At 41.3% G+C, this 15,140-nt stretch overlaps 1 protein-coding gene across 3 annotated transcripts in view; it reads left to right on the forward strand.

Annotated features, from left to right (window-relative positions):
• Positions 1-4,348: 4,348 nt before the first annotated feature.
• LOC141258809 (cytochrome P450 2K1-like) overlaps positions 4,349-15,140 on the forward strand; it is a 157,858-nt gene continuing 147,066 nt past the window's right edge. The window contains exons 1-2 of one of the 3 annotated variants that reach the window (XM_073673954.1): positions 4,349-4,536; positions 11,298-11,494. In XM_073673954.1, the coding sequence (XP_073530055.1) occupies positions 11,312-11,494 (183 nt within the window). In that variant the 5' untranslated portion in view covers positions 4,349-4,536; positions 11,298-11,311. The other 2 variants (XM_073673953.1, XM_073673955.1) reach the window with 2 other exon arrangements.

Here is a 15,140-nt window from a genome sequence, read left to right on the forward strand (position 1 = left end):
CTGCCAGGTTTAGGGAATAAGCACGAAGTGTCTACTATGTAAATAGTTACCCAGTTGGGTGTTGCCTATTATTTATTGTATAAACTGTCAATAATATGTGTGCATTTAGTTACCCGTCAGGGTATAGAGACTTGTAGGCTGAGGACTGTGAGCAGCCAAAAGCTGTTCTTGTACATAGTTGCACTCATCAAAAGTTCCCCTTAAATGACTACAGAACAAAAACCCGTTTGGCGTGGCGGAAGACGTGGTCCAGCACCTGGATCACTTATGCCCTGTAGCCACGCCCAGGGCCTACATTGAGGGTTTTCAGGCGGGTCCCTTGTGTTACTCTGTTACATTTTCATAGGTGAAATAGACACCTGGTTACGGGACTTACTGTAACTTTATTATTGTTATTGTAATTATTATTGTTATTGCTGTTAACCTTTTACAAAATGCTTCAATCTGGGAGTACTGAATTGTACTAGGGGGGAATGTTCACAAGTACCACAGGACCCAGGGTGCATGGACGGACTTCTCCACAAGAGGCCTTCATTACATACAAACACCTCCACCCTTCCACCTCATACCACCAGAGGGAGCCCATTAGGGATATATATATGGAGGGTGGAGTCAGACAGAGTCTGAGAGTCTGAGAGCGTGCTGACGCTGAGAGCAGCAAAGACGCAGCATGTCTGCTGCTTTATTGAGGGCCCCGAGTGTGGCCAAAGGCAGAGAGGAGAGGAGAGAGGAGTTGAAAGGGGCAGAGGAGCATCATAGGCTCACCCCGACTATACAAACCGGACACCGGGTCCACGCCTACAGGGTCCTCTATACCCAGTAGGGATCACTGGCATACCAGGAGGACTACAAGTCCCTGGCAGACCTGAAGCTGAACTCATTAAAGGTCCAGGAACCATAAAGGCCCCGGCATCCAGGGATAGTGGTTTCCAGCAGAAGGTCCTACCACCAAGCGACAGGTGAAGGAACAGCACGACACTTAAGCTAGGCCCAGTTGCAGGCTGGCCAGGACCATACAGAGAGGCAGACGTGGACCAGTAGGCCTTATACCTGCTCACTGGGGAGAAGTCCTGAAGTGCACCCATCCTACTGAGTACCCTGGACCGTACCTGACATCCGCACCAGTAAAGGTATTGAAGCGAACCCCCTGCATTTGTCAGTTACTCCTGCTGCGCCATCCCACCTTCATTACAAGCCCCTGCATCACCACCCACCATGAAACTCTACACTGCCCTGAGGCCCGCTCCACCTGTGGGGAGCCGTTCCATCCCAGCTGCTTTATTAACTGCCTCAGAGGTCTGCAGCAGCGCTGGTTCAAATTACCAGAAACCACAGGTGGCGTCACAATCAAACTACAAATCCTATATAAACTTTCCCCCCTTTTAGTTGACTGCCCTCGGCCACGGACTGGGCCAGCCACTGTGACAGATCCCCCTTTTTCCCCAGCATCTACCGGCCCGGACTCCGAGTACCCCATTGCCCTGGGGACGCGACAATTACAAGATTGTAGACACCTGTGATGCTAATTAGTGGACACAACTTGAATAAACATGTCCCTTTTGTCACATTATTTTCAGGGGTACCATCATTTCTGTCCAGGGCTATTTCATGAGTTTAATTTTTTAAAAATTTCTGTGGAAGCAGGGTTGAAAAGCAATGTCTGACTTTCAATTGTTCATTTTCATAGATTTTTATTTTATTTTTACTTTTGTCTGATTCAAGTTATTTCTGTGACCATTGTGGGTTTTTCTTTCATTAATAAACGAGGGGTACCAACAATTTTGACCACGTGTGTAAGTAAGATGTTTTTTAGTGGTTGAACAGGGATTGAAGTTGTCTTTCACACTGGTGACTTTGATGTTTCCTGATGAGCCCACCGCGGCACACGGCTTATACAGCCAGTCAGGAGGGACTGTCATGACCTGTATAGAAGAAGAAAAGGCAGTAATTTTGAGAGTGAATGTGGAAAGTGAGGGAACATCACAGCTTAGTCATATAGAAAGGGAGAAAGAGCCATAAAACACTGAAGAAACTGTAGGTAGAGGAGACAGCGCAGCAGATAAGAAGATTAGAGCTTGAGGAAAAGAGATTTGTGGCATATGTTTTTCAGGGCAATTGGAGGCTTTGGAATTTTTTGCTAACAAATAAAGTAGCACTCTGCAATGCTAAGAATGCGAATATGAAATATATGAAAATTGAATTGCATTACTGCTATAGAAAACAGAAATAAATGAGAAATCTTAGTGCATAAATTGGCCAATTCATGTGTACCTGGTAGCCACGATAAGGCGTCTCTCGATGCCAGGACCCTACTAATGTGTGTCCTTTCTCATATAAGTGAAAAAAACTGACCAGCACATCAAAAACAGAAAACTGGTGTGAACAGGTGCTTACTAAGAGTAACCATCTCCATATACAACTAACAAATAAAGTAGCACTCTGCAACGCTAAGTAGGCGAACATGAAATATATGAAAATTGAATAGCATTACTGCTATAGAAAATATAAATAAATAAAAAAATATATATGTATAGGCCCCCTGACTGAGCACTCCGCCTCTAAGCCACAGGCGGTTTTAATTGCAGCAGGATCTTACCTTCCCATCTGACTAGCCGAGGGGATGGGGATGACTCGGTACCCGGGCCTTTGCCTGGCCTTGGGGATGTCGCGGTGGTAGGCTCCCGGGCCCATACCCTTGGGTCAGCTTTTAAAAGGGGATTGTTTGTTAATTTTATGAAAGTTCGTAACGCCACCTGTGGTTTCTGGTGAGAATCACCAGCGCTGCGGCAGTCAACTGAGGCCAGTGATAAGGCAGCTCGATGGTATAGCTCCCCACAGGTGGAGCTAGGCCTCAGGGCAGTGTACGGAGAGGGGGATGCAGGACTGGCGAGACCCAGCCGGCTCACAGCAAGAACAGGGACAGACACGATAGTCACTTCAGTACCTTTTACTGATGGAAATTCAGGCACGTCCCGGAGCACTGTAGGGTGAAGGGTGCATATCAGGATCCTCCCCAATGAGCGGGTGTAGGGCCTCCTGTTTCTTGCCTCTGCGTAGTAAGTTTCTGACCTGCCTGAAGCTAGGCCTAACTTTATCTCTGTCCTGCACCGGCTGACGTTGTGGTAGGGCCTTCTCTTGGAGTGCACGCTCCCAGCTTACGGGGCCTATGTGTCTCCTGGCTCTGTTACGTATCAGCTCTCTGGTGAACCTGGGACCTGTAGTTCTCCAGGGATTCCGGTTATGCCTTACTGGGTCGTAGAGATCCCGGTAAGCTCGGACCCGGTGTCTGGTATATGTTTCGGGGTGAGCTGGGTAAGCTCCTCTGCCCCCACTGCTACTAACTTTCCACTCACCTTCGGCCACGCTTAGGCCCTCACTAGGCTACTCACACTAACGGCAGCTTGCCGCTCTTCACCGATCTTATGGCGCCGGCACACCTTAAGCTCACTATTCAGAGCTACAACTGAGTCTTAGTCTGGATGAGCTCCACTGCAGGATAGCAGCTGCAGGAGCTGGAACAGGCTCTGTCCTCTGCGGTAACTCTTCAGAGAAACTGCTGAATCACTCTGTACTCTAAACTAGACTTGACTAGACTCAACTACCTAGCTCCACCTTCCCTATTTATATCCCTAACGGGCTCCCTCTGCTGGTCTGAGGTGGAAGGTGGAGATGTGTGAATGTTTATGGGGGCCTCTTGTGGAGGAATCCATCAATGCACTCTTCTAGGATCTGTGATACCAAGCGCAGCTGGGCGTCACACATACACATATAGATTTTTAGTCTATGAGAGAGGACGCTCATTAGTAGGGTCTTCGAGAAATGCTTTACCGTGGCTTCCAGATACACATGAATTGGCCAATTTATGTACTAAGATTTCTCATTTATTTCTATTTTCTACAGCAGTAATGCTATTCCATTTTCATATAATTTATGTTCGCATACTTAGCGTTGCAGAGTGCTACTTTATTTGTTAGTTGTATATGGAGATGGCTACTTTTAGTGAGAGCCTGTTCACACCAGTTTTTTGTTTTGGATGTGCTGGTCAGTTTTTTTTCGTTTGAAATTTTTTGATTCTCCACAAGTCAAATTTTCTGTGAAAGTTTGATGAATCTTGTGTATTTGACTTTCAAAAGATTTGTTAATTTCTATTAGTAACCCCAATTTTTTTTTCTGCAACCAATTGGTGTTGAAGCAAAAAGTTTTTTCCCGATGTCTTCTAACGATTTTTCTGAATTGACAATGGACAGAGTTCTGCTATATCTGTGACCCAAGGTCACTGCATAAGAAAATTGTGAATACAGAACAGGACAGAGCACGCGTGGAATGTGAGCTTTAGAAAAGGAGCTACTTGAGGACAAACAAGGTTGATCCATGTTTATGTCTTTCCTAAGATGTTCCCTGAAAGAATGGGCAGGTTTCCAGTTCAGATGAGTAAGTTCTGCCGTTAAGGCTCAGAGACCAGTTTCCAGTTTTCCATTCACAGAACTGAATTACATAAGAACTTTGGAAATTAGAGATTCTTGAATTGGGATTCCGGTGAGTTTTTTCCTTACTTATGCTTTTGTAACCCCAAAAGTAGGATGTGAACAACCTAGTGCTACATTCGATGTCAGCAGAAATGGATATACATTCCTTAACGTTAGTCCAGTCTAAGAATGGGCTACATCCACTGCAGTCTTACTCTGTAGGAACCTGAGAAGCTGAGATCTGAGATGCTTTATGGTAAGACCCTCCAAACCACCTATTTTCTGGTAGAAGACAATGATGCAGCCAACTTATAGAAATACACATTGTTTTACTCACAGCTGGGGGGCTAAGTCACATTGACAGTAAAGACTTGTCAGCTGAATCCCCTGTTATTGAAAGGTTCGGCTGATGGTCTAGTTTGTTGGAGCACCGGCCACCTGAGTGGTGGGTGAGATGTTGATCATACATGTCTAATTTTGGCCTGCCATTTGTATGGTTCTCCTGGAGATAAGCCGCCGGCCGACTGATCAGTTCTGCTTCCTCATGAGAAATAAGGAAACCCACAAGATGTAAAGAAGATTCAGTTAGAACAGAATTCCATTGTTTGACAAAGTCCTCCGTATATATGGTGGTGGGAATCTTCTTAATCTTTATCCCTCTTGGCACCAACTATTCGTTTATATAGGTGTTTTATGCTTTGTTTGTATAGGATTTTAAAGTAGTAGGATCATGTTTTAATTTCATGGGTTAGTAATTTCCCTATTGATGCCATTTGTTGCTTTAGGTTGCTGATATCTTTAACCTCTAAAGCCCTTTCATGAAAAATATGCGAAAGTCTGTTCATACATTATGAATCCTTATATCTGAACAAATGTGTATCGTGCCTATTATTCTCATTAAAGGGGTATACCCATCTCCAAGATCCTATCTCATTATGTAGTAGGTTTAATAATAATAATAATAATAATAATAATATTAGCAAATATCTCCAATTAGAAATCTAGTACAGTTCTTCTGAAAATCTGTCACGTACCCCATTGTGCAGGGCATTGCTGTAGCTTAGGTATCAATGGTTATGACCACTGATATTAACAGATAGTTGTTACTGGTCATAACCATGGATACCTAAGATACTGCAATGCCCAGCACATGGGGTAAGTGACATCGCAAATCAGAAGAACTATACTACATTTCTAATTGAAGGTATTTGCTATTATTATTATTATTATTATTACACCTACTACATATTGGGATAGGATCTTGTAGATGGGAATAGCCCTTTAATTTAATCTGTTTTTGGAAGCAATAACAGGGAGAACGATTGAAACGGCTGAGGGGCACACTAGACAATCAAAGTAAAAAAAAAAAAAAAATGTCTGAAGCATCAAAATACTTCATTTCTTCAATATGCTGTAAAAAACGCTGAAATAGTTAAATCCATTGATGGGATTGTACATAAAATTTGACAGTTCATCAATTGCAATTCCACATATGTGGTCTATCACATTAATTGTGAAATAAGTAATTTGTCATATATCGTATGTACAACTGGAAAATTAAAACAAAGAATTCACGAACATTATTATTATTATTTATTTATATAGGGCCATTGGTTCCATGGTGCTGTATATGAGAAGGGGTTACATACCAAATACAGATATCACTTACAGTAAATGAATTAACAATGATAGACTGATACAGAGGGAAGAGGGTCCTGCCCTTGTGGGCTTACATTCTGCAGGAACGTGGAAGGAGACAGTAGGTTGGGGGTTGCAGTAGCTCCGGTGGTGGGGATGCGGCAGCGGGGTCATGGCAGGCTGTAGGCTTGTTTGAAGAGATGGGTTATCAGGTTCCGTCTGAATGATCTGAATGTGGCGGATAATCAGACGTGTTGAGGCACAGAATTCCATAGGATGGGGAATATTCGGGAGAAGTCTTGGAGGCGATTGGATGAGGAACAAATAATTGCGGAGGAGAGGAGGTGGTCTTGGGAGGACCGGAGATTACGTTAAGGAATATATCGGGAACATATCAGGGATTCCATTGATGTCGATGCACCTAATCCTTCCACTGTTGCTAAACACTTCAACGGGACACACTCAGGTGATCTCACATCTTTCACATTTTGTGCAATAGAAAGGGTTAATAGACCTGCTTGGGAAGGGAGGTGGACAAGAGCACTGTTCAATAGGAAGACATTCTGGATTTTAATGTTTAATACTCCCCACCCGGCAGGTCTTAATAACAGATCAGATTAAATTCTTTATTATTAATATCTTTTTATGAATAACATTGTTCCATGTATGTATAGTTTTTGCATATTTGTATACTTATTTATATGTGTTTCCAAGATTTTGTAATGTTATTCATTCTCACCTGATTGAGATTGCAATTAAATCCTGAATGTACTGTTTATCCTATGTGGCCGGATGGTGTTTCCCACACTCAGACAGAGGCCACATTCACACTTTCAGTATTTGCTCAGTATTTTACATCAAATCAGGAGTGGGTGATAAATACAGAAGCATTGTACGTATTTCTTTTACGCTTTTCGGCCACATACACACGTTCAGTATTTGGTCAGTATTTTACATCAGTATTTGTAAGCCAACACCAGGAGTGGAACAATCAGAGGAAAAGTATAAAAGAAATAGGTCACCACTTCAGTATTTATCACCCACTCCTGGTTTTGGTTTACAAATACTGATGTAAAATACTGACCGAATACTGAACATGTGAATGTGGCCTTCTACTTTTCCTCTGACTCTTCCACTCCTGGTTTTGGCTTGCAAATACTGATTCAAAATATTGACCAAATATTGAACGTGTGAATGTGGCCTTCCTTTGATTGTTCCTCCCCTGATTTTGACTTACAAATTCTGATGTAAAAAACTGACCAAATATTGAACGTGTGAATGTGGCCTAAGGACCACACTGCTCAGACACTAGTTGCCGGATGCCTGATTAGACGTGCGTCCATTTTTCTACTATTTTTATATATATATTTGTAATTATTTTTGTTGCTGCTCTTTGCCACTCATGTTTTTAATCCGAGCAATAAACCTATTTTTTTTATAGAATACTACAAGTGACGGCATCTATGTGTACCTATTTATATCACTTTAAAGGGAATATATCATCAGGAAAAAAAAAACTGTTGTTAAATTAATTTTAATATATTGAATGTGTTTTTGTTCTGATTTTTTTTCTCACTTTTCATATCAATATCTATATTAATAAAAATCTTGCAATACTCACACTGACCACTAGGCCTAATATTAGACTCCTTCTTCCTGTTGGGCACATGGATATTAGTAGCAATAGACTTATTCGGGACTTATTTTTGGTATAGAACTACTGGGAATGCTTTAATTTAATGAAAGGTCATTGTGCAGGGAGGGAGAGGTGGCGAACTGTGACATAGCCTATTGTGTTCTCCCAGTGTTTGCGTGGGTTTCCTCCGGGTTCTCCGGTTTCCTCCCACACTCCAAAGACATACTGATAGGGAATATAGATTGTGAGCCCCAATGGGGACAGTGATGATGATGTCTGTAAAGTGCTAAGGAATATGATGGCGCCACATAAGCAAAAAAATAAAATAAAATAAAATAAAATAAATATTGTAAATGGTGCACCCTGTGTTATCCTAAAGTCCTAAAAGTGGCTTGAAAGCCAAGCCATGCAAATGAGTTAAAAATATTAGACTTTTACTTTTTTTTTGTGTGAAAATCTGATGTAGTTTTTAGATAAATTTCGCGCTGAAATATGGAAAATTCTCAAGAGTTCACAAACTTTTAAGCAACATTGTAAATAGAGATTTGACCTTTCGTTGTAATCTTGTCTGTCATTAATGAAACTGATGAAAAGACATTTGTACAGGACAGGAATTATGAGCCTAATGTTAGGCCTAGTGGCCAGTGTGAAAATTGCAAGATTTCTAAAAATAAAATATTAAACTAATGTGGTAAATTGAAAAAAAGCCTAAAGATTGAAAAAAAATGAATTGAACATACAAAATAAGGTCATTTTCTGATTATATATTTCCTTTAAAACTACTTGTTAGGCATCACAATTGCTGCAATTCATAGGATACATATTCAACAATATGCTGTTTATCTCATTCTATGTAGACATATTGAGCCAGAGTTTTATTTTTAATAATGCAATAGAGTTTTACATAAATGTCTGATGTAATTAACATGAAATATATTTTTGAGCAGTGGTAAGAGATAAAATAACGTAATAAACTATTAATTACAACGCAAATAACAACCAAGGTTGATCTGACCTCATTCGTCTTGTGCTGAAGATCAATAATGTCACGGAGAATGACCGTACTTATTAAACTTTGTTAACCTATGATCCCAAATTTACTACATGCATTTGGCATACAGTGGGGAAAATAAGTATTTTACGATTTTGCAAGTTTTCCCACCTAGAAAAATGGAGAGGTTTGTAATTTTTATCGTAGGCACATTTCACCTATGAGAGACAGAATCTTAAAAAATCCAGAAAATCACATTGTATTATTTTTACATAATTAATTAGCATTTTTTTGCATGAAATAAGTATTTGGTACAGAAACCTTTGTTTGCAATTACAGAGGTCAGATGTTTCCTGTAATCCTTGACTAAGTTTGCATACACTGCAGCAGGGATTTTGGCCCACTCCTCCATACAGCTCTTCTCCAGATCTTTCAAGTTTCATGGCTGTTGCTGGGAAACATTGAGTTTCAGCTCCCTCCAAAAATGTTCTATTGGGTTCAGGTCTGGAGAGTGGCTAGGCCACTCCAGGACCTTGAAATGCTTCTTATGGAGCCACTCCTTAGTTGCCCTAGCTGTGTGTTTTGGATCATAGTCATGCTGGAAGACCCAGCCACGATTCATCTTCAATTGAGGGAAGGAGACTGTTGGCTAAAATCTCGTAATACATGATCCCATCCTCCCTCCCTTCAAAACGGTGTAGACATCCTGTCCCCTTAGCAGAAAAGCATCCCCAGAGAATGATGTTCCCCCACAATGCTTCACTGTTGGCACAATATTCTTTAGGTTGTACTCATCCTTCTTCTTCCTCCAAACATGGCGAGAGAAGTTGATACCAAAAAGTTCCATTTTGGTCTCATCTGGTCACATGACCTTATCCCATGCCTCCTCTGGATCGTCCAGATTGTCATTGGTGAACTTCTGAGGGGCCTAGACATGTGCTGGCATGAGCAGGAGCAACTTGCGTGCCCTGTAGGATTTTAATCCATGACGGCATAGTGTGCTACTAATGGTAATATTTGAGACCATGGTCCCATCTCTCTTCAGGTCATTGGCCAGATCCTCCCATGTAGTTCTGGGTTGATTACTGACCTTTCTCAGAATCATCCATACCCCACGAGGGGAGATCTTGCATGGAGCACCAGACCAAGGAAGATTGACATTCATCTTGTGTTTCTTCCATTTTCTAACATTTGTGCCAACAGTTGTTGCCTTCTCACCATACTGCTTTCCTATTGTCCTGTAGCCCATCCCAGCCTTGTTTAGGTCTACAATTTTGTCCCTGGTGTCCTTAGACAGCTCTTTAGTCTTGGGCATGGTGGAGAGGTTGGAGTGTGATTGATTGAGTGTTTGGACTGGTGTCTTTAAACAGGTAACTAGATCAAACGGGTTAAATTAATACAGGCAATGAGTGCAGAGTAGGAGGGCTTCTTAAAGAAAAACTAACAGGTCTGTGAGAGACAGAATTCTTGCTGATTTGTAGGTGACAAATACGTATTTCATACAATAAAGTGCAATTTAGTTATTTCAAAATAATACAATGTGATTTTTTATTTTTAGATTCTGTTTCTCACAGGTGAAGTGTACCTACGACAAAAATTACAGACCTCTCCATTCTTTGTAGGTGGGAAAACTTGCAAAATTGACAATGTATCAAATACTTATTTTCCCCACTGTATGTTCAGGGAGAAAATCTTGGCAGAACATGCTCAACATGGTATGCAAAAAGAGAATACATTAAAATAATTGATATTTAAAATATTTTATTTTTTCACTTTTTTATCTTAAATTTCACCTCCTAAACTGTTTATATGCGCATAGAGCTCCTTCAATGAAAAGTCCAGCAATACCTTTATATGGCCAGTCCATTCCTCCGTTACTAAGAAATCAACATTTAAACTAATATGTAAATGAGGTTGAAGGACTATGATAGATCTGAAGCCTAAGTCACTCCAGCTCTATTCCCTGCCCAGTGCCGCCTCCTCCCGTTTGACTGATGACTCCTTGGAGTGAAGTCACACAGCATAGATGCTGTCAATCAAACAGGAGGAGGCGGAACTGGGCAGAGAATAGAACTGGAGTGACAGAGGCTTCAGATCTGTCATAGTTGTCCAGCCTCATTGGCATATCAATTTAAATGCTAATTTCCCAGAAACAAATTGTCTTTGAAAGAGCTACAGTGCATGCACATATAAATATTTTGTTTTTCATTGGGATGAAATCCTGCTGACAGATTCTCTTTAAGGACCCAAGAACTAACTCTTCTATGAAAACCCCCTTAGCCATAACTGCAGGGAGTAGAAACCCTTTGCACTGTTCAATGGCCAAACACTATTAACTATTCACTGAAAGAATTTAAATTACAGCTGAATTGCTATAAAAAGTTTGGTGAGCATGTGTGTATGTATGTTTTTTTGTTCACCTAAGACCACCATCTGTGTACCATGGGAATGAGATGTAGGTCTAAATCTACAAATTTGCCGACAAGAGCCTGTGATCATCAATGGTTAATAATATACTGTACATAACATTCCACTGTAATGTGAGACTCTCATTTCTCCGACACAGGTTCTTCTGAGGACATGTTGCCCCTAGATCCAGTCACAATTCTTTTGTCCATCATGGCATGTATTTTTTTGGCAACTGTTATAAATAAACAGAAGGAAGATGTTCACCCGAATTATCCTCCTGGTCCAAAGCCATGGCCAATAATCGGAAATATTCTCAACCTGGATGTTCATAAACCTTACTTATCATTTCAGGAGGTAAGATCTTAAGATCATTGACTTTTACAGATTCAAGTCAATGATTATCTATTTATCCATTGACTTGACTGGATCGCTTGCTTGACCATGTTGAAATCTTTTCAAAATTGTCTTTAAAACTCTTCCAAATCTTTTCTAAAGGAAATCCACTTTGCTGTTCATATGAGAAGCTTTTGAGTGTTTGTTTTTTTTTTTGTTTTACCTGGTGGAAAAAAAAGTGCAATCTCACTTATTGGATCTTGATGTAATCTGCTCCCAACAATGCACTGTCAATTCAATAGGTTGCAAAAAACTCATTAGGCCCTGTCACACATAACGAGATCGCTAGCGATCTTGTTATGTCTGACAGGTAGCAACGATCAGGCCCCTGCTGTGAGATCGCTGATCGTTACAAAGCTTCCTGGACCATTCCTGGGTTGTTGCGCTCCTGCTGGGCAGTGTGCATCGCTGTATTTGACACCTTATCAACGACCTCGTTAGCGATTCAGAACTGAGACACGTAGGTGTGCATAAATTGGACTTTTCTGCGCTCCTCGTCCCCGATTGGTGGTCGCTACTGCGTCCTTGTTTTTTAGATCCCACTAGCGTTCCCCGGCTGTGACTCCACTTTGAAGAAATCAGTCATCTTTAGCGAGGTGGGTATTGTTTTGTGTCTCAAATGAGTTTCCATTTTTTTATGGAGACGCAGTAGAGATCCCATCTGACCGGAGACGCAGTGTTAAACCAAGGCCACCCAATCAGAACGCAGTAGCGTCCACCAATTGGAGATGAGAGGGGCGCGGAAAAGTAATTTTATGCACGCCTTTCTGACATAGTACAGTCCCTATAAAGGTGTGGATCGTTGAAATAGCTGCTGTGTGAAAGCGTCCCAACGACCGCCGAAATCGTTGGTTAGATCGCTGGGGCGGCTGAGATCGTTGGGAAGTTCTGCATGTTTGACATCTCCCCAGCGATCACAGAACGACTTAACAGCGATCCCAAAACTGTGACGCGGGCCTTAAGTAAAAAAGAATATCTCAAAATCTCACTTAAACTTTTTTAGGAGACATTTCAGGAAGAGAAACACTCCTCCAAAATCTATCCTCCAAAAGAGTTTCCTGAATCTATTTATGAATGTCTCAGAAATTAACGTAGCTTAATCAATCACTTGTAACAGTTTTCATAATAATATTGGTAGTATTCCTTCAAAACACTTTGACCATGATTCATTAAGACTGGCATTTTGTACACAAGTCTTATAAAAGGGCATAAAAAAAGGAAAAGCCATCACACCACGTTCCTGTGCAGATAGGGGCATGGCCTCAGTTTTCTTAGTGCTGGATATTATTTTTAAAAAGCGCCCCACTGCTGGGTGTCCATTAGTAGGGTGTTCGATCTTTCTTAGCCCTTATTCACACAAACTTTATTAGACAAATGGTAAAGTTTTAATATTAAAAGTTAAGACTGTCCCGAATAGGGTCACCATGATGTGGTGGGAAGGCTTTTACGTTTTTATTGGTCAAAAATATGTTAACCAAGTACCCTATATTATTTTCATGCACTGTTGCTATTTAATTATTTACTGCAGGGTATTTGCTCATTTTATTTTTCTCTTGGGTTTAATAAGGGCCATGCTGGAGTACAATGTGCTAAATTCATGAAGAAATGAATGTCTCTTTGAATTTTTACGATTGGGAGTTTCCCCACCGTGCCCCGACTCCTCTCCAGCTGCAATTATTTTGGTGGACCTGCCCAAAACTGTTGTGAAAACTCCAAGAGTCAAAGAGTTGTGAAATTTTTTTTTAGACTTTTCAAAGTGTTTTTTGCCAGTTTTCTGGCACAAAAAAATAATGAGTTGAGGCTATTATGCTCAGGTGACCATCATTAGGGAGTCCTGTAAATCAAGAAAAAATGACCATACAAACTATTCTCCACTGGGTACCACTGCTCTGTGGTGGCCCAGGTACTGACAACCACTGTAAAATGTGATAATCTGCTAAATATTTTATCTGCAGGGCATTGTGGGGAGGCCTGTGTGGCAAAGCAAAATGATGTTAACCCACTCTGAGTCTTCAGCAGAGTGGTAAATGATGATAGTTCTTTTTTTTTGCGATCCACAGATCGATATGCTCATTTCTAGTTACTTGTAATGATGGATGACCCATCGTCATCTAGTGGGGTTACAAACTAATACCAACAATTAATGGCGGTGCATCCTTTCATCAGGTCCACCTAAAGGCTCAAGTATGTAGGTAAATCTGGCTTTTTTTCTGGAATTATCCCTGCGATTTATGCACTGGTCAATCATAGATTATATTACATAATGCATTGGTACATAGAATAATAAATCCTATTAAAAAAGTGAAAGACAGCGAAAAAGTAAAAGAAATACAGTACTGTGCAAAAGCGTTAGGCAGGTGCGGGAAAAAAATGCTTTAAAATAAGAATGCTTTCATAAATAGTTTATTTTTATCAATTAACAAAATGCAAAATTACATCAATATTTGGGGCGAGTGCCATTCACTTTCAAAGCAACATTAAAGCATTAATTCTTCTAGGTAACTTGTCACTTACATGCACAGTTTTTGAAGGAACTTGGCAGGAAGTTGTTCTAAACATCTAGGAGAACTAACCCCAGATCTTCTGTGAATAAAGGCAGGGACATAAATATAGCAGTCACAGAGGTGACCGTGACCAGGCCGGTGTGGTGGTCCTGCCTAAGCCAGTGTCAATTTCTCCTGGATGTGCATCGTCGGACGCACATTCAACTGAAATGTATTGCAGCGCAGAGTCCCTCCAGCTTCCTGCACTAGAAATACACGCTGCCGGCCAATCATTGCCCCACAGCAGTCATCGGCTTGCCCATGACGGGTGGCGCATGGTTGTAACATCATGAACTGCCTTTGACGGCACATCAAAGTCAGCGGCCGGCTTCTGCACCAGTTATAGCTGAGGACACCGCACGACATGGCAGCGGGGAAAATTAAGAATAATAGTTTGATTCTTTTTAAAATGTGCTGGGCAAGAATAGAAGCTGGGGGTTATTATACCAGAAAGGGGCCTATGATGGGGGGCTTTGTTTTAAAATGGGGGGCATTATTACTGGAAGGGGTCAGGATGGGACATTATTACTGGAAGTTGCCTAAGATGTAGGACACTATTATAGGAAGGGGTCCAGGATGGACAACATTATGATATGATGGGGACCAGGAAAGGCCCCAGAATGCAGAACTTTATACCAGGAAAGGTCCCAGGATGGGGTATTTTTTGTAGCAAAGGGCCCATGTCGGGGTGCATTATTACTGGAAGGGATCAGGATGGGTTACATTGTGCTTAAAACAGGCCCAGGATGGGAGACATTATTACTGGAAGGGGCCAGGATGGGAGAGATTATTAGGGGAAGGAGCCAGGACAGAGGACATTATTCCAAGTGGTGGGAACAAGCATATAATTATAGGATCTAAAATACTACAAGGGCTCATACATCTAACCAACATGCAGGTGGGTGCTTAGGTCTAAACAGTGTACTGGGGCCCCATTGGAGAGCTATACACCACTGTCTATAGGCTTGCACTAATCCTTCTCAATAACATCGAATCTCAGATTACATGAAGAGACAAGTCAGAGCTCTTTGGGGCCATATCATCATTTCCAGGACTCCTTGTTC

Source organism: Phyllobates terribilis, unplaced genomic scaffold (assembly GCF_046119375.1).
Source record: "Phyllobates terribilis strain yellow unplaced genomic scaffold, ASM4611937v1 Scaffold_3__8_contigs__length_932513732, whole genome shotgun sequence".
In the NCBI taxonomy this organism is placed as follows: domain Eukaryota; kingdom Metazoa; phylum Chordata; class Amphibia; order Anura; family Dendrobatidae; genus Phyllobates; species Phyllobates terribilis.